This window comes from Callithrix jacchus, chromosome 12 (assembly GCF_049354715.1).
Source record: "Callithrix jacchus isolate 240 chromosome 12, calJac240_pri, whole genome shotgun sequence".
NCBI classification, from domain to species: domain Eukaryota; kingdom Metazoa; phylum Chordata; class Mammalia; order Primates; family Cebidae; genus Callithrix; species Callithrix jacchus.
This window is the reverse complement of record NC_133513.1, coordinates 22,129,997-22,152,064: the sequence shown is the minus strand read 5'-3', so window position 1 is coordinate 22,152,064 and position 22,068 is coordinate 22,129,997. Positions and strand designations below refer to the sequence as shown.

General features: G+C 45.2%; 1 protein-coding gene across 6 annotated transcripts in view; it reads left to right on the top strand.

Moving 5' to 3' along the window:
- DNAH3 (dynein axonemal heavy chain 3) overlaps window positions 1-16,128 on the top strand; it is a 188,326-nt gene extending 172,198 nt beyond the window's left edge. For 5 of the 6 annotated variants that reach the window (XM_078344834.1, XM_035267124.3, XM_078344832.1 and 2 more), the window contains 7 exons: window positions 36-152; window positions 3,068-3,222; window positions 7,551-7,718; window positions 10,823-10,965; window positions 12,045-12,249; window positions 13,445-13,582; window positions 15,735-16,128. In XM_078344834.1, the coding sequence (XP_078200960.1) occupies window positions 36-152; window positions 3,068-3,222; window positions 7,551-7,718; window positions 10,823-10,965; window positions 12,045-12,249; window positions 13,445-13,582; window positions 15,735-16,088 (1,280 nt within the window). In that variant the 3' untranslated portion in view covers window positions 16,089-16,128. The remainder of the gene's footprint in view (window positions 1-35; window positions 153-3,067; window positions 3,223-7,550; window positions 7,719-10,822; window positions 10,966-12,044; window positions 12,250-13,444; window positions 13,583-15,734) is intronic. The other variant, XM_078344833.1, reaches the window with a different exon arrangement.
- Window positions 16,129-22,068: the final 5,940 nt, after the last annotated feature.

The following is a 22,068-nucleotide window of genomic DNA, read 5'->3' as shown; positions in this document are numbered from 1 at the left end:
AGCACTGAAGCCTCTTTCTGCTCTCCTGCATGCAGGGTGGAATATTCCTTATGAATTCAACGAATCTGACCTCAGGATTAGTATGTGGCAGATCCAGATGTTTCTCAATGACTACAAGGAGGTGCCCTTCGAAGCTCTGACCTACCTGACAGGTATTTACAGGAGGAGTTTTTCCACTGTAAACCTCCAGTATCATGTTCCACCCTCCTGCTGTTCTGCTCCCATTTCCATTCACTTATTTATTCCCTCCCTCACTCCATAAACATCAAGCTCTTACTAATGCTTGTCATCATGCTAGATATTGCAAGGAAACAAAAAGGAAATTAAGATAGAATCTTTACCCTTGAGTTACTCATGGTATCCAAAAGTAGAACAATTTTTTAAAATGATACAGGCCAGCTCAGCACAGTGGCTCACACCTGTAATCCCAGCATTTTGGGAGGCCGCAGCAGCCTGACCAACATGTTGAAACCCCATCTCTACTAAAAATACAAAAATTAGCCAGGCATGGTGGTGGGCGCCTGTAGTCCCAGTTACTCCTCAGGAGGCTGAGACAGGAGGAAGAGCCCAGGAGGTTAAGGTGGCAGTGAGCTACAATCACACCTGCACTACAGCCTGGGTGACAGAGCAAGACCTTATCTCTTAAAAAACACACACACAACGAAAGAAACATGACCACTAACTTCAAGGAATATGCCATGTAGTCCCAGAGATAGGGATAAAAATAGACATGTGCTAAATGAATGGAATATCATGGCTGAAGGTCAAAATGCAGCTTAATTAAAGAACTGGGACATTAAGATCACACACAATTCCCTCTTCAGCTCCATATGTTAAGGAGTTTGTTAGAATCCCTTCCCCAGGCACATGGCAGGCACTGTGTACACGTGATTAATGCATTGAGTCTTCACATTAATCTTATGAGCTCCATGTTAGTAACCCCATTTGACAGCTGGGAAGACAGGGGCTTAAAGGAGTGGTTCTCAACTGTGGGTGATTTTGGCCCCCAGGGGCTATTTGGCAACGCTGGAGATGTTTTTGGTTGTCATAGTGTGTGCTACTGGCAGTTATAGTAGTGGAAGCTAGGGATGCTGCTGAACATTCTGTGATGTACGGGGTGGTCGCTACAACACAAAACTATCCAGTTCAACATGTTAAGGTGCCAAGGTTGCAGTGGCTCATGCCTGTAATCGCAGCACTTTGGGAGGTGGAGACGGGCAGATCATCTGAGGTCACGATTTCAAGACCAGCCTGACCAACATGGAGAAAATCTCTACTAAAAATATGAAAATTAGCCAGGTGTGGTGGCAGGTGCCTGTAATCCCAGCTACTGGGGAGGCTGAGGCAGGAGAATCGCTTGAACCCAGGAGGCAGATGTTGCGGTAAGCCGAGATCATCCCATTGCACTCCAGCCTGGGCAGCAAGAGCAAAACTCCGTCTAAAAAAAAAGAGTGCCAAGGTTGAGAGACTTAGCTTTAGAGTGATTAAGTTCAATGCCAGAAGGTCACACTGATATTAACTCAGTATAGTGTTCCCTAAAACAAAGCCCCAAATGACACACACAGCACGAATACAGTGCATCTCAGTTCGGTGAAAGAACGTCTCCAAAGAAGGTGTGCCTGGAGGTGTACAGTGGCTTGCACCTGTAGTCCCAGCTACTCAGGAGGCTAAAACTGAAGGATTGATTGTATCCAGGGGTTCAAGACCAGCCTGGGCAAAACAGGGAGACCCCTGTCTCTAAAAATAATAATAATAATAAATAGAAGTGAGCCATATTCTCAGTTCCAGGCCACACAGAAGCACATCCCAGGGTTCCTCTGCAGACCATAGAATGAGTGCATGATTGTCCTGGGATCTGGTCTGCATACAGAACTGCTTGCAAGTCAGAAAGCAACTGCCTGCCGGTAATAAACCAGCCAGCTTGAGAGTAGTCACTTTCCAACAAACAATCCTCAAACCTCAAGGGTATAAAAGACATCATAGATCCATTTCTTGCCCACTTCACATTTCCAGCATGAATTGGCAAGGGTCTTTGCTCATTGTAATTCTCTGTCAGGGGCACAGTTAGCAAAGGCTCCACCCACTATTACTGCCACCATCTCAACATATATACTAGTCCCCCTTTATCCATCAGGGATATATTCCAAGACCCCAGTGGATGTCTGAAACTGTGGATTTTACCAAACCCTATATATACTATGTTTTATCCTATACATCCATACCTATGATAAAGTTTAATTTATAAATTAGACACAGTGAGAGATTACCAACAACAGTTATAAAATAAAACAAATTCAATATACTATAATAAAAGTTGTATGAATATGATCTCTCTCTCTTTCTCTCAATGTCTTTTTTCTTTTCTTTTGTTTTTTTTTTTTTTTTTTGAGACAGGGTCTCCCTCTGTCACCCAGAGGAAGAGTTACAGTACTCTTTTAGCTCTGCCAAAAGACAGACAACTTAAGTGTTAACTGCCCAGTGGCAAGTCAGTGTGACAGCCTTTTGCACCTGCACTCAGGGCACCCGAGCTCTTGTGCGGTGTTCAAGAGGAATGAGATTGCACAAACGAACTGAATATGGTAAACTTTTATTGCTGATGAAGGTGACTCTTAGAGGGATAGGGAGCTGAAAAGGGGATGGAGCAGGAAGGTAATCTGAAGTCCAGCCATCTCCGGCCGGATTCATCTTGAAGTTACACTGTCAAGCTGTTCCCCTGAAGTCAAGCTGCTTCTCTCTCTCTCTCTCTGCTGGCTGAGCCTGGGGTTTTGATGGGCATGGGATGGTCAGGGGAGAGGGAAGATCATGGATGGTTTTGGAAAAGGCAAGATTCAAGTGGAAAAACTGACGTAAGTTCTCACTTTGGGCTGCGGTTTCAGGCTTTTCAGCTTGAGGGCGGGGTCCTTGCAGGGGACCTGCCATATTCTGCCCAGCATTTCCCTGCTTCCTGTCCCTATCACTGTGTCCCAGCAGAGATCTTTGGTCAGAAGAATGCCCTGTTTTACATTAACAACCAAGCTCACAATGACTTTCCCTGGGCTCAACCTCTCTTTCTGTTGGTTGTCCCCAGGGGAATGTAATTATGGAGGCAGAGTGACTGATGACAAAGACCGGCGTCTCCTGCTGTCACTTCTGTCCACTTTCTACTGTAAGGAAATTGAGGAGGACCATTACTACCTGGCTCCTGGAGATACTTACTACATCCCTCCTCATGGCTCCTACCAGGTAAGGGGCAGGCAGAGGAGGCCCACCTCTGTCGTCTCTATATGGCTACAGGGGTGCAGTGTAGCCAAGGAGCCCATGGGCCACCTTGGGCTTCCTGAATTGCGTGCATAAGCTATTCCCAATATTCCCAACAGCCTGCAAGAGAGACATAGCTACTGGTTATCAGTATGTGGTAGACAAAATATTTCAAAATATAGGATCCACCTGGGTGGAGGAAGGAAAGAGGATGATTAAGATGGAGCCTTGGTAGTGACCAAGATGGACATTGCTACTTGAAGACAAAGATTCAGAAGGTGGCAAAAGGCAGGAACAGAAAACCTGGACAGGGAATGAGAAAAGGAAGATGAAAACAATAAATCTGATGGATAGAAAAGAGCTTACAGGTTGGGCATGGTGGCTCAGGCCTATAATCCCAACACTTTGAGAGGCTGAGGCAGGCGGATCACTTGAGCTCAAGTTCAAGACCAGCCTGACCAATATGGTGAAAGCCTGCCTCTACTAAAAATGTAAAAATTAGCCAGGTGTGGTGGCACCTGCTGTAATCCCAGCTACTTGGGAAGCTGAGGCAGGAGAATTGCTTGAACCTGGGAGGAGGAGGTTGTGGTGAGCTGAGACCACACTGCTGTACTCCAGCCTGGGTGACAGAGTAAGACTGTGTCTCAAAAAAAAAAAAAAAAACAAAAAACTTACTTTTATTGATCACCGGTGGAACAGAAAAACTCTCAAATCATGTTTCCTCTACTCTCACACCACAACTACCACCATCAACAGAGAGGAAGACTTCTGTGACCACATGTGAGGAGGCTCCCCCTTCCCCACGTACCAAGCAGTGGTCACCAACTGGGTGTCCTCTAATTCAATTCTGATACCATCTACCTGGTCATAATGTCAGATCCCACAGGTTGAGGGCTCAGTCCCCAGTGCTTTTCCTGACCCTAGACACCAGTCACAAGTCCAAGCCTCCAGAACTTCTGACCACCCAGCTTCACATGGGCGTTCCCACTACTCCCTCTTTGACTGAAATTAACTCAGTTAATTTGCTGGAGTGGCTCACAGAACTCAGAGAAACATGTAGGTTTATCAGTTTATTAAAAGAACATTCTAAGCCAGGCGCAGTGGCTCACACCTGTAATCCCAGCACTTTGGGAGGCTGAGGTGGGTGAATCACCTGAGGGCGAATCAGCTGAGTTCAAGACCAGCCTGACTAATGTGGAGGAACCCTGTTTCTACTAAAAATACAAAATTAGCCAGACATGGTGGCATATGGCTGTAATCCCAGCTACTGGCAAGGCTGAGGCAGGAGAATCGCTTGAACCCAAGAGGTGGAGGTTGCAGTGAGCGTCATTGCACTCCAGCCTGGGTAACAAGAGTGAAACTCTATCTCAAAAACAAAACGAACATACAGAAAAAAAAAAAACCAAAAAACCCAGAACATTACAAAAGATACAGATGAAAAGATGCATAGGGTGAAGTATGGCGTGAAAGGAGTGGGAGCTTCCATGCCCTCCCTGGGTGTAACACCCTCCAGGAACCTCCACGTGGTCAGCTCTCCAGAAGCTCCCCACACCCTGTCCTCTTGGGTTTCTTTGTTTGTTTTGCCCACCTGCAACTATCTTGATTGAGTTATACCTCTTGGGTTTTTATAGAAGCTGCATGATGTCCTCTGAGTATAGGGAAGGACCCTTTCTCTCTAGGGGGCAGTCTTAAGACTCACAATCAGGCCAGGTGCAGTGGCTCATGCCTGTAATCCCAGCATTTTGGGAAGCTGAGGCTGATAGATGGCTTGGGGTCAGGAGTTTGAGACCAGCCTGCCAATGTGGTGAAATTCCATCTCTACTAAAAATACAAAAATTAGCCGGTGCGATGGCATGCACTTGTAGTCCCAACTATTCAGGAGGCTGAGATGGGAAGAAGACTTGAGCCCAGGAGGCAGAAGTTGCAATGAACAGAGATTGTACCACTGCATTCCAACCTGTGCAACAGAGTGAGACTCTGTCTCAAAAAAAAAAAAAAAAGGACTCACAAGCAGAAAGGCAGGTGGGGGAACACCACAACCTGTCACATGCCAATACCTAATTCCTTCTGTCCATGAAAAGAGTCAAACTCTGTAAAAGATTTAAAGAGATTTATTCTGAGCCAAATATGAGTGACCGTGTCCCATGACACAGCCCTCAGGAGATCGTGAGAACATGTGCCTCAGGTGGTCAGGGCACAGTTGATTTTATACATTTTAGGGAGACATGAGCTATCAATCAAATACATTTAAGATATCCATTGGTTCAGTCCAGAAAGGCAGGGCAACTCAAAGTGGAGGCTTGCAAGTTATAGGTAGATTTAAACATTTTCTGATTAGCAATTGGTTAAAGAGTTATTATCAATGGAAAGGAACGCCTGGGTTATGGTAAGAGGTTGTTGGCTGGGCGAGGTGGCTCAAGCCTGTAATCCTAGCACTTTGGGAGTCCAAGGCAGGCAGATCTTGAGGTCGGGAGTTCAAGACCAGCCTGACCAACATGGTGAAACCCTGTCTCTACTAAAAATACAAAAATTAGCCAGGGGTGGTGGTGGGCACCTGTAATCCCAGCTACTTAGGAGGCTGAGGCAGGAGAATTGCTTGAACCTGGGAGGCGGAGTTTGCAGTGAGCCAAGATTACACCACTGTACTCCAGCCTGAGCAACAGAGTGAGACTCTGTCACAAAAAAAAAAAAAAGATTGTGGAGACCCAAGTTATATCATACAGATGAAGCCTCCAGGTAGCAGGCTTCAGAGAGTCTAGATTGTAAATGTTTCTTATCAGACTTAAGGTCCTTTGTTGATGTTAATGCTTGTGGGGCATAATGAGACATGTCTGACCCCCACTTCCCATTATGTCCTGAACCAGTCTTTCAGGTTAAATTTTAGAGTGCTGGAAGGAGGAAGTCGATTCAGATGGTTGGAGAGCTTTAGGATTTTACTTTTGGTTTACACATCATAGCTACACTAGTCTTTCCATTTACAGATAAGGAAACTGAGGTTTCAGATGACAAGCTCAAGGGTACATAGTTTTGTTACCAAATCCAGACCCAAAGAGACGGTTCTTGGCCCTTGCACAAGAAAGAATTCAGGGCAAGTCAGTAGAGTAAAATGAAAGCAAGTTTATTAAGAAAGTAAAGAAATAAAGATTAGCTACTTTGGCCAGCCATGGTGGCTCACGCCTGTAATCCCAACACTTTGGGAGGCCGAGGTGGGTGGATCACCTGAGGTCGGGAGTTTGAGACCAGCCTGACCAACATGGAGAAACTCCATCTCTACTAAAAATACAAAATTAGCCAGGTATGGTGGTGTACCCCTGTAATCCCAGCTACTAGGGAGGTTGAGGCAGGAGAATCGCTTGAACCCAGGAGGTAGAGGTGGCAGTGAGCCAAGATTGCGCCACTGCACTCCAGTCTGGGTGACAAGAGTGAAACTCCGTCTCAAAAAAACAGAAAAAAAAAAAAAAAAAAGAATGGCTACTTCATAGAGCAATGGCATGGGTTGCTGCTCAACTGATTATACTTGTAGCTATTTCTTGATTATATATGTTAAACAAGGGTGGATTATTAATGAGTTTTCCGGGAAGGGGGTGGGCAGTTCCCGGAAGTGGCAGTTCCTCCCCTTTCTAGACCATATAGGGCAACTTCCCGTTGCCAAGGCATCTGTAAACTGTCATAGTGCTGGTGGGAGTGTCTCTTACATGCTGATGCATTATAATTAGTGTGTAATGAGCAGTGAAGACAACTAGAGGTCACTTTCATGGCCATCTTGGTTTTGGGGATATTTGACTGGCTTCTTTACCACGAACCATTTTATCAGCAAGGTCTTTGTGACCTGTATCTTGTGCTGACCTCTTATCTCATCTTGTCATAGAATGCCTTAACCTCCTAAGAATGCAGCCCAGTAGGTCTCAGCCTTATTTTACCCAGCCCCTATACAAGATGGAGTCACTCTGGTTTGAATGCCTCTGACAGTTTGGGATAGAGCTAGGATCCAAACTCAGTTCTGTCTGGGTCCCAAACTGGGCCCACTAGGGGAGCAGAGAGGCAGCCAGAGTGGGCTGAGAGATAATTCAGCCCCTTCTGCTTATAGGCCCACTCCCCAGAAAACTGTATGAGGGAGAGGCAGGGATGTGTTCACCCAGGCTCTGTGTGTGTGTGTGTGTGTGTGTGTGTGTGTGTGAGAGAGAGAGAGAGAGAGAGAGACCTGTGCTACTGATACAGTGTGATTCCTGTTCTTGTTTGGTTCTGCTAAGCCTGGAATCATCTGTGGGATTCTGGGGTCCCTTGTTTATGTCAACTGAAGATTTCTCTTCCAGTCCTATATCGACTATCTCAGGAGCCTCCCCATCACAGCCCACCCGGAAGTGTTTGGCCTCCATGAGAACGCAGACATCACCAAAGACAACCAGGAAACCAACCAGCTGTTTGATGGGGTCCTGCTGACCCTCCCTAGACAGTCAGGAGGGAGTGGCAAGTCCCCTCAGGTAACCAGGCTCGGGAAAGAGACTTAATCCCATTTCTCAGGCAGTTCTCCATCTAGTAGGCACACAGGATTGTAGGATGACCAAGAAGGCAGAGAGTGGGGTCCTGGCAGCCTATTTACATAATGGGTTTTTCTTCTTTTGCTTTTTTTTTCTACATAATTTTTAAAACTATTTTGTTTAAAATGGAAAAGATTGCACATCAGAACCACAAACGGAAACCCAATATCATTTCCATAAAGTCATGATAGGCACAAAAATAAAATAAAAGCTGAACAGTTGGTGTGTTTTGGGTTTTGTTTATTTGTTTTTTGAGACACGGTCTGTCTCTGTTACCCAGGCTGGAGTGCAGTGGTGCGATCTTGGCTCACTGCAACCTCCACCTCTGAGTCTCAAGCAATTCTCCTGCCTCAGCCTCCAAAGCAGCTGGGATTACAGGCATGCACTACCACGCCTGGCTAATTTTTGTATTTTTTGTAGAGATGGGATTTCACCATGTTGTCCAGGATCGTCTCAAACTCCTGGGCTCAAGCAATCTGCTCACATTAGCCTCCCAAAGTGCTGGAATTACAGGTGTGAGCCACCATGCTGGGCCTGAACAGCTGTTAAGTTCTTCCCGGATGATGTTGCTGGGCAAAGCTCCTGAGCTGAGGCTTTGCTGGCTACTTTTTTTTTTTTTTTTTTTTTTTGAGACGGAGTTTCGCTCTTGTTACCCAGGCTGGAGTGCAATGGCGCGATCTCAGCTCACCGCAACCTCCGCCTCTTGGGTTCAGGCAATTCTCCTGCCTCAGCCTCCCGAGTAGCTGGGATTACAGGCACACACCACCATGCCCAGCTAATTTTTGTATTTTTAGTAGAGACGGGGTTTCACCATGTTGACCAGGATGGTCTCGATCTGTTGAACTCATGATCCACCCGCCTCGGCCTCCCAAAGTGCTGGGATTACAGGCTTGAGCCACCGCGCCCGGCCTGCTGGCTTCTTATTAGAAAGATATGTGAGCATCAAAGAATTAGCACTGACTTGAAACTTGCTTTTTGAGAGGAATGAAAAGAGAAAGATGGTCAGAACTTGAAAAGAGGTCAAATGCACTGGATCACACCTGTAGTCCCAGCACTTTGGGAGGCTGAAGCAGGAGGATCAGTTGAGGCCAGGAGTTCGAGGCCAGTCTGGGCAACATAGGGAGACTGCATCTCTACAAAAAAAAAAAAATTGTTTTAAAGTTAACCAAGGGCTAGGCACGGTGGCTCAAACTTGTAATCCCAGCACTTCAGGAGGCCGAGGAGGGCAGATTTTTTGAGCCAAGGAGTTTGAGACCAGCCTGAGCAATATGGCAAAATCCCATCTATTCAAAAAAAAAATAGCTGGGCTAGGTGGCATACACCTGTAGTCCCAGCTACTCAGGAAGCTGAGGTGGGAGGATTGCTTGAGCCAGGGCTGTAGAGGCTGCAGTGAGCTGAGATCATGCCACTGCACTCCAACCTGGGCGACAGAGTAAGACCCTGTCTTTTTTTTTTTTCACCTGGGTACAGGTGGGCTGAGGCCAAAAAGGGCATCAGCTAAGACCCTGTCTTAAAAAAATTAACTGAGTGTGGTGGCGCGTGCCTGTAGTCCCAGCTACAGGCTGGGCTGGGTGGTGTGCACCTGTAATCCCAGCCACTCAGGAAGCTGAGGTGGGAGGACCACTTGAGCCCAGGAGGTCTAGGCTGCAGTAAGCTGTGATTGTGCCTTTGCACTCCAACCTGGATGACAGAGTGAGACACTATCTCAAAACAACAATAACAATAACAACAATGAAAAAAACCCCAAAACCTGAAAGAGCAACTTTCTCACCACGTGATTCAACATGATTTTTCTATGTCCTGGAAACACCTAGAATCACTGGGTCCCTCCAGCAGTCCCAGTCCACACTTTGTGATGTACTGACACAGGCCACCCTCCTCAGTCTACAAACGGAGAGAGAAACAAATCCTAAGAGAGAAATTGACCAGCTTCCAGGCCTTCATAAAATCAAGGACAGAGCCAGAGCCATCTTCTTCTGACTCCACCCCTACTTCCTCTTCCATCCCTTCCTCTCCACCTTCCAAGCTACCTCCTGTTCAACCCCTCCCAACTGTAGAACTTGCTAATTTGCTTTCTTGATTTGGTTCCTAGTGCCATTAAGTATCACTGGTATGATGGTAATCCAGCCTGGTTGGTACGTTCCAATGTAGGAGTAGAAATTCCCCTCACAGTGGAAAGAGGGAAAGAAGTATACATCCTAGCCTCCCTCATCCACAGGACGATAGAATGTCTGTCTCCCACACTCAGTTCTTGTTCCTCATGGAGCCTCAAGGCCTGTCCCCTCCCTACTTGGCTAAGCTCAGCATCCTGTGCTTTTCTTGCTCAATGCTGAAGAATGGCCTGCTGCCTTCCAGGTGTCATGGGCACTGAGAAAGGGTCCCATGGCACCAGGAGCTAATCCTCAAGGGCTGAGGCTGTGGGAGATTCTCACCCAAGCGTGACATTGAAAACAGAGGTTCAGTGCTGTCCTGAAGCTACCTGGCCCTCAGGCTCTTGCCTGAAATATCAGGACAGGACTCTTTTTTGTTTGTTTGTTTTAAACTTTTAGGCAAGGTTTCCCTCTGTTGCCCAGGCTGGAGTGCAGTGGTGCGATGTCAGCTCACTACAACATCAGCATCTTGGGTTCAAGCAATTCTCCTGCCTCGGCCTCTCAAATAGCTGGGACCACAGGTGTGTACCACCATGCCCAGCTAATTTTTATATTTTTTGTAGAGACTAGGTTTCGCTATGTTGCCCAGGCTGATCTCAAACTCCCGGACTCAAGCGATCCACCCACTTCGGCCTCCCAAAATGCTGGGATTACAGAGTAAGCCACTACCCAGGACAGGACTCTATACTTCTGAGCCAAGGGGGGATGTCCTCCCCAAGGCTGGTGGGGTGATGAATGAGTCCTTTCCCCACCAGAGGCAGAAATGGCTTCTGTTGGAGACTTCTCAGGGAAGTCCCACAGAATACATTTGAAAAGCCAGATGCTCAGTATTTCAAGTTTATCCAGTGCACAGCCTGTAAAGTTTGCTTCTCATTCACCTCTCTTCTGCACTTTAAGGAAGTGGTTGAGGAGTTGGCGCAAGACATTCTCTCCAAGCTTCCCAAAGACTTTGACCTGGAAGAGGTCATGAAGTTGTACCCTGTGGTCTATGAGGAATCCATGAACACCGTCCTGAGGCAGGAGCTCATCAGATTCAACAGGTGGGCTGGATGATCTGGTTTGAATCCTGGGAGTTGAAATGAGAGGAGTAGGATCTAACAGGCAGTAGCTGAGATGGATGCTTGATAAGGGGTTGCTATGCAGAGGAAGTGGTTTGCCCCACCCATAATAGGGGTGTGAATAGGGCCATCCCCAGCACATGCCGGCTCTGGGTTGAATCATTCCATTTGTTTGTTCCCATTCATTCATGTGACATCTTTAACGTTAGATTAAAACCAATATCAAACACAGGATAATAGTAAAAGCAGTCAGTAGAGCCACTTTTTTCCTTTCTGAGCTGAGGTCTCTCTCTGTCGCCCAAGTTGGAGTGCAGTGGCATGATCATGACTCGCAGCTGCCTCAAACTCCTGGGCTCAAGCAATCCTCCCACCTCACCCTCCTGAGTAGCTGGGACTATAGCCATGCACCACCATGCCTGCATTTTTTTTTTTTTTTTGGAGAGACGGGGTCTTGCTTTGTTGCCCGAGCTGGTCTGGGATTCCTGGCCTCAGGTGATCCTCCCTACTCTACTTCCCGAAGTGTTAGGATCACAGGTCTTAGCCATTGTGCCCAACCCTATTGCATACTTTGAATGAGAACCATGCATAGTGTTTAGAACTATATCTAGGACTAAAGGCTCAATACAAATGGTTCTAGGCCAGGTGCAGTGGAGTTCGAGGCTGCAGTGAGCTATGATCGCACTACTGCATTTCAGCCTCGATGGCAAAGTGAAACTCCATTTCTACAAAAAAAAAAAAAGGACAATTTAGGTCTCTATTTATTGAATTGGAAAGATGTTTCCTCTACGCTAAGAGAGAAAAACAGATTATAGAAAGATAATATAGTATAATCTCATTAAAAATAATTCGTGTTCACATAGAGAAAAATCTGGAAAAATATATATCAATGTTATCTTTAGGTAGTAAGGTAATGGATGATTAATTTTTTCTCAATTAATGGCTGTGCATTAATTGCCTGACCCTTAAAAGGGGGGAAAAGTATAAGGAGACAGGGGTCAGTGGACTTGGGTAGAATGCGGCCACTGGAGAGCCCAGCTCAGCCAGCTCCTCTGTTCTTGCAGGCTGACTGAAGTGGTTCGAAGGAGCCTCACTGATCTTGGCCGAGCCATCAAAGGACAGGTCCTGATGTCCTCAGAGCTAGAGGAAGTCTTCAACAGCATGCTTGTGGGTAAAGTGCCAGCCATGTGGGCGGTCAAGTCCTACCCATCATTGAAGCCCCTGGGAGGCTATGTAGCTGACCTGCTGGCCCGCCTGACCTTCTTCCAGGTACCTGGGAGCCAGGGGTAACTGGGAACCTGGCATGCTCACTTAGGTGGAGAGGACATTCTGAAACGACAGACTACAGGCAGGGGGAGGAAGGCAGTCAGCCACAGAGCATCCTGGATTGAGCTTCTGAAAATAGTCTTCCCAGAGTGGGGGGCAGGAGGGAAACTTTAAAGTCTTTAAAAAGATGATACTCTATGGGGACAGGAACAGGAACTAGAATAAGTGTCACAAACTAGTGGCTCATGGGATAGATTTGGACAATAATTCTGTTTGGTTTGGCTACCTGGTAATTTAAAATATTTTGAACCAGCATGTAAACATTGGATTTTTATACATAAAAATCCAGATGTTTCAGGCTGGGCACGGTGGCTCACGCCTATAATCCCAGCAGTTTGGGAGGCCAAGGCGGGTAGATCACGAGGTCAAGAGATCGAGACCATCCTGGTCAACAAGGTGAAATCCCGTCTCTACTAAAAATACAAAAATTAGCTGGGCATGGTGGTGCGCGCCTGTAGTCCCAGCTACTCAGGAGGCTGAGGCAGGAGAATTGCTTGAACCCAGGAGGCGGAGGTTGCGATGAGCTGAGATCGTGCCATTGCACTCCAGTCTGGGTAACAACAGCGAAATTCTGTCTCAAAAAAAAAAAAAAAATCCAGATGTTTCTACTGCAAAAAATAGAAGACCTGGAATAATGGGCCTGCATTCTCACATGGCAACTATTGCTGGAGATGAGTGGCAGCTGCTCAGTTTCAACAAGGCACATATTCTCTACGGCTACAGTCCACACCACTCTATTGTAACTCTGATGCCAGCTTGCACCTGGGCTTTTCCTTTTTTTTTTTTTTTTTGAGATGGAGTTTCACTCTTGTCACCCAGGCTGGAGTACAATGGCGTGATCTCAGCTCACTGCAACCTCTGCCTCCCAGGTTCAAGCAATACTCCTGCCCCAGCCTCCAAAGTAGCTGAGCCGGGACTATAGGCACCCACCATCGGCTAATTTTTGTAGTACCTGGGCTTTCCTTAAAGTATTTTATATTTATTTCAAAAATGGGAAGATGAAGTTAACCAAAAGGGTTGCCCATTTCAAGAAAAATAAGAAAAAGGGTGTTTTATATGAGACTTGTTTACATTATTTGCCTTTGAACTATCTTTGATGTATTGGTGATTTTGAATTTTGATTTCTGTGCCTCTCAAGGAATGGATTGACAAGGGGCCTCCTGTGGTATTTTGGATCTCTGGATTCTACTTCACACAGTCTTTTTTGACTGGCGTATCTCAAAATTATGCCCGGAAATATACCATTCCCATTGACCACCTTGGATTTGAGTTTGAGGTAAGAGTGCTTTGGGTTAGGTTCACTCAAGAGTCTGACCAGAGAAAGCAATGTTGCCAATCTCCTTATGAGTCAAAAAATGTGGATGTGTTAAGAGCCAAATGCTTCTGAGATGGTACATATGAAGTATTTAGCATAATTTACAGTAGCTCCAAAAGCTACTCCTAAAATAATTAGAGGATTCCCAATGCTTTGTCTGTATGTATACAAAAAGGGAATCTTTCCAGATTCCATCAGAATACCAAGAAAAATGAAGGCACTCTCCTACTTTGTCTGTTCAACATGGTGGACTCTTCATTTGGAACAATGTTAATGACCTTAGGTAGTCCTTCCCTTGGAGTCAAGTTAAAAGAATGGCCAATTATCAGGCATCACCCTGTCATATATAGAGTGGAGTGGGTAAGACTGCATGTTACGGAGCATTGTAGAATTTTAAATTCTGTGGAAAGATCCTTTGAAATCATCTAGTCCAGAGGTCACAAACTGGTTGCACTATGTCTTAAGTTAGTTTATGAATGAACTTAATCTGATTGGCCTTTGAAGACAATGTTAAGCCAAAATAAGTAAGATAATAAAACACAAAATAAATAAATAAATAAAATAAAACGACTAAGATAAACGTTGAAAAAAAGATAAAACCATCTTCCTTGATGTTGAAATGATCGTATACCTAGAAATCCAAGGTGATTAAAAACAGAGTCCTTTACTTGCAATGGTTCAACTTGCAATTTTTTGACTTCATGGTGTGAAATCAATACACACTTTGAGTACCCATACAACCATTCTGTTCTTCACTTTTAGTACAGTGTTCAATAAATTACATAAGACACTTGGCCGGGCGCGGTGGCTGAAGCCTGTAATCCCAGCACTTTGGGAGGCCGAGGCGGGTGGATCACGAGGTCAAGAGATCGAGACCATCCGGGTCAACATGGTGAAACCCCGTCTCTACTAAAAATACAAAAAATTAGCTGGGCATGGTGGCGCGTGCCTGTAATCCCAGCTACTCAGGAGGCTGAGGCAGGAGAATTGCCTGAACCCAGGAGGCGGAGGTTGCGGTGAGAGCCAAGATCGCGCCATTGCACTCCAGCCCGGGTAACAAGAGTGAAACTCCGTCTCAAAAAAAAAAAAAAAAAAAAAAGATACTCAACACCTTACTATAAAATAGACTTTGTGTTAGATGATTCCTGCCCAACTATAGGCTAATGTAAGTGTTCCAAGCGCATTTAAGGCAGGCTAGGCTAAGCTATGATGTTTGGTGTAGGTTAGGTATATTAAATGCAGTTTTGACTTACAATATGTTCAACTTATGATTGCTTTATCAGGACGCAACCCCATTGTAAGTTGAGGAGCATCTGTAGAAGAATTCATAAGGTCACTGGATATTGGTTAAATTTATAAAAATCAGTAGCCTTTTTCTGTTCTTGCAATATATACTTAGAATTAGAAATGAGAAAAACATTCCATTCACCATAACAATTTTTTAAAATTATAATTTGAATGATTTTAAATGGAGCTTGTGTTCTCTGGTTTACCATCATCCCCACCCCTCCCTATTCTCCTATACCATGTCCGTTTTTTGCAATTACCTAAAGGAGTTTGAGTTTACCACCTCTGAATCTAAACCGTGGTGTGCTGGAGCTCACTCATATCAGCACACCAGGGCCAACTGTTACATTTTCAGGAATTTTGTGAGCTGGTTGTGAAATCGTTGGTAGCCTGGAATCAACTATGGTGGAAGTCTTTATACCACAGAAACTAGAAATCAAGGCTTTATTCTCCCCACACACATCTCCAGAACTGTTTACCCAGTCTGTCTCTGAATCTGAATCTAACCCCTCACTTTATCCAGATCCAGAAAGGGAAGGGATTGTGCCAGTCACTAAGCTAGTTATAGGTAACGTGGCCTCCTGACTGTGACTTTAGTGCATCTGTAGCCCACCATTGGGAAGGGCAGCAAACTGACTAGGAGTCAGGCCTAGCCCATGTATGGCAGGCAGAAATATTATCACAGAGGCCCCACTGTCCTTGGATCCTGGGAGAGGTAGATATTGTAGCCAGGTTGCACTTTGAGTATCAAAAGATTCCAGTCTCTTAAAGCTGCCCATGTAGGAAAATGGCAGGCAATGAAACTCGCAGCTTTTTATTCTTCCAGGTGACCACACAAGAAACAGTGATGGAGAATAACCCTGAAGATGGGGCCTACATAAAAGGGCTCTTCTTAGAAGGTGCTTGTTGGGACAGGAAAACGATGCAGATTGGGGAATCTCTCCCCAAAGTCCTCTATGACCCACTGCCCATCATTTGGCTGAAACCTGGGGAGAGTGCAATGTTTCTGCATCAGAACATTTATGTGTGTCCAGTCTACAAAACAAGTGCCCGGAGAGGAACCCTCTCCACCACAGGCCACTCCACCAACTATGTCCTCTCCATAGAGCTCCCAACAGACATGCCCCAGAAGCACTGGATAAACCGAGGGGTGGCCTCACTGTGCCAGCTGGATAACTGACGGCATTCATCTCAAGACAGAAAATAAAAGGTATTTCATTCGTTTTGTTTTGCTTTGTTTTTCTGGGGGACAGTCTCGCTTTGTTGCTCAGGCTGGCATGCAGTGGTATGATCTCAGCTCACTGCACCCTCCGCCTCCCAGGTTCAAGCTATTCTTGTGCCTCAGCCTCCTGAGTAGCTGAGGGATTACAGGCATGCAACACCATGCCAGGCTAATTTTTTGTCTTTTTAGTAGAGACAGTGTTTCACCATGTTGCCCAGGCTGGTCTTGAACTCTTGAGCTCAGGCAATTCACCCACCTCAGCCTCCCAAAGTGCTGGGATTACAGGCGCCACTGTGCCCAGCCAAAAGGCATTTCATTATTGATGATGGTGGTGGTGATGATGACAACTATTATATTAATGGAGCAATTGCTATGAGCCAGGTATTTCATAGCAACTCTATAAATTACATTATTATTATTATCCTCATTTTATTGCTGCAGAAACCATGATACAAAGAAGATAAGCAATCTCCCCCAAATCAGATAGCTACTCAAGTAGTATCCCACACAGGCAGTGGGACTTTTCAACATAGACGCTTGGTCAGTTGACTAAGCTCCCTTATAGTTATTTTCTTCTTCTTCAGAGACAGTTTCTTGCTCTGCCATCCCAGCTAGAGTGCAGTGGTACGATCTTAGCTCACTGCAACCTCCATCTCCCAGGTTGAAGTGATTCTCATGCCTCAGTCTCCTGAATAGCTGGGCTGACAGGCATGCACCACCATGCCTGGCTAATTTTCACATTTTTAGTAGAGATAGGTTTTGCCATGTTGGCCAGGCTGGTCTCAAACTCCTGGCCTCAAGTGATCTGCCCACCTTGGCCTCCCAAAGTGTTGGGATTACAGGCGTGAGCCATTGTTTTCTTCTTCTTTTGCTGGCCTTGTTTTCTTCTTCTTCTTTTGCTGTCTCTGAATTTCAATCACGTCTTTCCTAGTCTATCCATAAGGGTTACCACCAAAGCCTCTCGGAGGTTGACAGAGGCTTGGGCCACTGTTACTGGCTAAGGTCTTTGACATATTTAAAATGGACTCTTTTTGGAAAGGAGAGTATATAAGGGCAAAAATAAAATAAAATGCACTTTTCACAATAATCTTAGACGGGAGGCATTATCTACATTTTACGGAGGCAAATGCAGAGATTTAGAAAAATAACTAGCCCAAAGTTCCACAGCTAGTCAGTGGTAGAATTGGGACACAGTTGCTTCTCTACTAGCCTACACAGATAGGTGGAAATTTCCGGAGGAAAGGTGAGGTAAGAGAAGCAATATTTATTGTATGCCCACTATATGCCATGGTTTGTGCCCAGGACTTTAGATTTCTCACTTGATCCTTTGCAGTGGGAATGACCGTCCTCTCCCTTGGAGGTTCAGAGAGATTATCTTCCCTAAAATCGCCCAGCATTTTCACACTGCAAAGCCTGGTCTGTGCTGGTCTGGTTCTTGAACCCATGCATTTTTCATTGCCACATGTTGCCTTCCTGCCAAGGACTTGGCTCTGTTTTGATGTAGATCTATGTCCAAGAAATTTCAATCACTTGTTTCTCCCCAGGGCCAGCTGGAAGAGAATCTTAAAGGAGATAAAAATCAAATTCTTGATGTATTACTTCTTACTCTCTCATATAGCCTTTTGGCACTAAGTGGCTTATTTCAGAGTACTGCCTTGGTCACTTTGTACTTGAGCAAAGACATGAGACTGTTTGGGGGTCTTCATGTGTCAGGCCTTGGCTTCTCTGCCTCTTCACTAGAAGAAATGTTTTGAATGAGGGTCTTTGATTTAAAAAAAAATTTTTTTTTGAGACAGAGTCTCACACTCTCACCTAGGTTGGAGTGCAATGGCACAATCTTGGCTCACTACAACCTCTGCCTCCCAGACTCAAGCCATTCTCCTGCCTCAGCCTCCCATGTAGCTGGGATTACAGGCACCTGCCACCATGCCTGGCTAATTTATATATTTTTAGTATTGATGGGGTTTCACCATGTTGGCCAAGATGGTCTCAAACTCCTGACCTCAAGTGATCCACACTCCTTGGCCTCCCAAAGTGCTGAGATTATAGGTGTGAGCCAGTGCACCCAGCCAATAGCTATTTTTTCAAGAAAGAAATACAAATTTTTCCAATGGGGAAAAAATCAGAATGAACAGATAACTGGAACTACCCTGTTGTTCCAAATAATATTGTTAGTCATTTTGGATAGAAGGATGGTCAGGATCTGAAATCCCTGAACCTTGGACTGGTAGATAAGTTATACCACAAGCTGTAAAGGAGCCTGAAATCCCTGAACCTTGGACTGGTAGATAAGTTATACCACAAGCTGTAAAGGAGCTGTCAGTGAGGGGGTTGCTAAGAGAACAACTGAATTTTAATTATAGTTATCTAACCACTGCTTCTGCAACAAAAAGCTAAGGGAGGCAGGGACTGGTCTCATTCCTCAGGGGTCAAGGGACAGAATGTTTTCATATGATGGATTAAATTTCTGTAATTTAAAAAATGTTCTCCACTTTGAAAAGAAAGACTGCCTGAAATTTGAGGTCATTTTCTATTGGGGCCAATGTGGTAGTTAATGTCTCCTCCTGTGAAAGAGCAATATGTTCTTCAGAAATCATGTTGAGTTAGAGGCTGGAGTCCTGGGGAAGAGATGGCCAGAGATCAGCTCAGTGAAAAGCTGCAGGCCCTGCCTATAAATAGCTCAGCAGATGACATCAGACAAGCCTTGTCACCAAGCTAGCCCTTGTTCTTTAAAAATCTAGCTCCTGGGGGCCAGGTGCAGTGGCTCACGCCTGTAATCCCAGCACTTTGGGAGGCCAATGAGGATGAAATCACCTGAGGTCAGGAGTTGGAGACTAGCCTGGCCAACATGGTGAAACCCTATCGCTACTAAAAATACAAAAATTAGCTGGGTGTTGTGGTGGGCACCTGTAATCCTAGCTATTCAGAAGGCCAAGGCATGGGAATCGCTTGTACCTGGGAGGTGGAGGTTGCAGTGAGCCAAGACCGTGCCACTGCATTCCAGCCTGAGTGATAAGAGTGAAACTCTGTCTAAAAAAAAAAACCTAGCTCTTGGGTAAACAGTTATATTCAGTCCTTATCAGTGTTGGGAGATAATTACATGAAGGTGGGGATGTAGGGAAGATAGGTTATGCCTCAAGAGACCCAAGATGGGGATTTTGTAATTTTGGAGAGAAGGTGGGGAAAATGCTGTTAAGAACAGAACACAGGTTACATGGAAGGTTTGAGAGTAAACAGACAATTACGCTTTCGTATAACAGTATATGCATGCTTGCAAAGGGGCTAGGCACGTAAAATTCATGTTAAGGCATATGGTAGACGTTCAATGGCTTGCTAGCAATGAGGTGGACTTCCATCATGGAGAAGGCTGGGTGAAAACTTTTTGTTTTGTCTTGTTTTTTTGAGACAGAGTTTCACTCTTGCTGCCCAGGCTAGAGTGCAGTGGCATGATCCCCACTCACTGCAACCTCCACTCCTGGGTTCAAGCAATTTTCCTGCTCCAGCCTCCTGAGTATCTGGGATTATAGGCACCTGCTACCACGCCTGGCTAATTTCTTATTTTTAGTAGAGATGGGGTTTCACCATATTTGCCAGGCTGGTATCAAAATTCTGATCTTAGGTGATCCACCCACCTTGGCCTCGCAAAGTGCTGGGATTATAGGTGTGAGCCACTGAACCCTATAGAGAAAATTAAGTTCAGTAGAGAAAATTAAGGGTTTGGCCAAACAGCCCTTTCTAAAAAGATTAATATGGGTAGAAGGAAGCCAGGTTTTATTCGTCAAGACAATGGGAAAAATAACCCCAAAGGCATTTCAGACATCTCTTAGGAAAGCTAGGACCTTGAGGCAAGGTTTTCAGAGAGGTGCAGATGAGGACTCGCTCCTCAAATTACAGGCTCAGCTGCCCTAGCTATGGCTCAAGTGAGCCTACCTGCCCACGGGCTTGACCTGTCCTCCAGAAAGTACAAGCTGTAGATCAGTTTTATACACACACACACACACACACACACACACACACACACACACACACAATCAAATTGTACCCTATAAATATGTACAATTACATATATGTACAAATTGTACCCTATAAATATGTACGATTGCACCCTATATGTACTAGATATGTACTGAAACATCAAATTGCATCCTATAAATATGTACAGTTATAATGTACAATGTCCCATTTCTGTTTAGATACAATGTGTCAATTGAAAAGATAATTAAAAAGAAAGTACAAGCCTGAACCTAGGCAGCATCCATGTGATTCCAATTTATACGTGCACAGAACACAAGTGCTGTGCTGCCTTGGCTCCACCTAGATCTCAAAGGATGTAGACATTCTGGGGACCCAGGAAGAGATTTGTCACAGGGGCAGAGCCATTGCAGAGTTCTCACTAGGGAAATGCCTAGTGGAGTCATGAGAGTGGGGCAGTTCTTCAGGCCACAAACTGTGAGGCCGCCAGTGTGCAACTCCAGCCTGGGAAAGCTGCAGGCATGATTCCAGCCCATGAGAGATGCTGGGTAGACTCAGCCCAGTTGCCTGAGGCATTGGGGGCTCAATTCCCACCCCAGTTGTGCCCAGGATGTGGGACATGCAATCAAAGAGGATTATTCTGGTATCTTCTTTTTTTGAGATGGTCTTGCTCTGTTGCCAGGCTGCAGTGCAGTGGCGTGATCTTGGCTTACTGCAACCTCCTCCTCCTGGGTTCAAGTGATTCTCCTGCCTCGGCCTAACAAAATACCTGAGACTATAGCTGTGCACCACCACGCCCAGCTAATTTTTGTATTCTTAGTACTGAGATGGTGTTTCACCATATTGGCCAGGATAGTCTCTATCATTTGACCTCATGATCTGCCCACAGCCTCTCAAAGTGTTGGGATTACAGGCGTAAGCCACTCTGCCTGCCTATCTTAAAATTTAATATTGTTTCCCCTCTTGGGTTTTGGGACCACTTATCTTTCTTATTCCCCATTTCTTCCTTTTGGAATGGGAATGTCTATTAGATACCTGTCCTGCAATTGTATCCTGGAAGCAGATAAAACAGGCTCACAGCTGGAGGGAAATTTACTTCAGGATGAATCGTGCCCGGATCCTCACTCATATCTGATTTAGATGAGTCTGTAATTTGGGCTTTTGAGTTGATACTGAAACAAGTTGAAACTTTTGGGCTACTGGGATAGAATGAATGTATTTTGCATGGGAGGACATGAATTTTGGGGCCAGGGACAGAATGCTGATTTGAATGTGTCCCCTGAAGTTCATGTGTTGGAAACTTAATCCCCAATGCAACAGTGTTGAAAAGTGAGACTTTTCACTCACTATCATGAGAGCAGCATGAGGGAAACCACGTCCATGATCCAATCACTGCCCGCTGGGTCCCCCCATGACACCTGGGGTTATGGGGCTTACAATTCAAGATGAGATTTGGGAGAGGGCACTAAAAAAAGCCCACTAAAAAAAAAAAAAAAAAGAAAAAAGAAAAGTGAGACTTTTAAGAGAAGATTAGGTCATAAGAGCTCCGACCTCATAAATGAATTCATGTCATTATGGCAGGTGTACATTCATTATCATGACAGTAGGTTTGTTACAAAAGTGAGTTTGGCCCCCCTCACACTCTCACCACATGATGCCTTCTCCCAGGTAATGACACAGCAAGAAGGTTCTCACCAGGTGCAGACCCCTTGACCTTGTAGTTCCTGGCCTCCATCACTGTTAAGAAATAAATCTCTGTTCTTTTATAAAGCACCTAGTGTTGATAGCCCATTATAGCAGCACAAAGTGTACTACCTGCATTTGTGTTAAATATGCATATACTGTTACCCCACTGATACAGCATCATTTGTTCTCTATGTCACTGCCAAACCCCATGATAGTTACCTTAAGTGTGAAAAACATGTGCTCCTCCTCATAGGAGTAGGTTCCAACTGTTGCTTCTGAG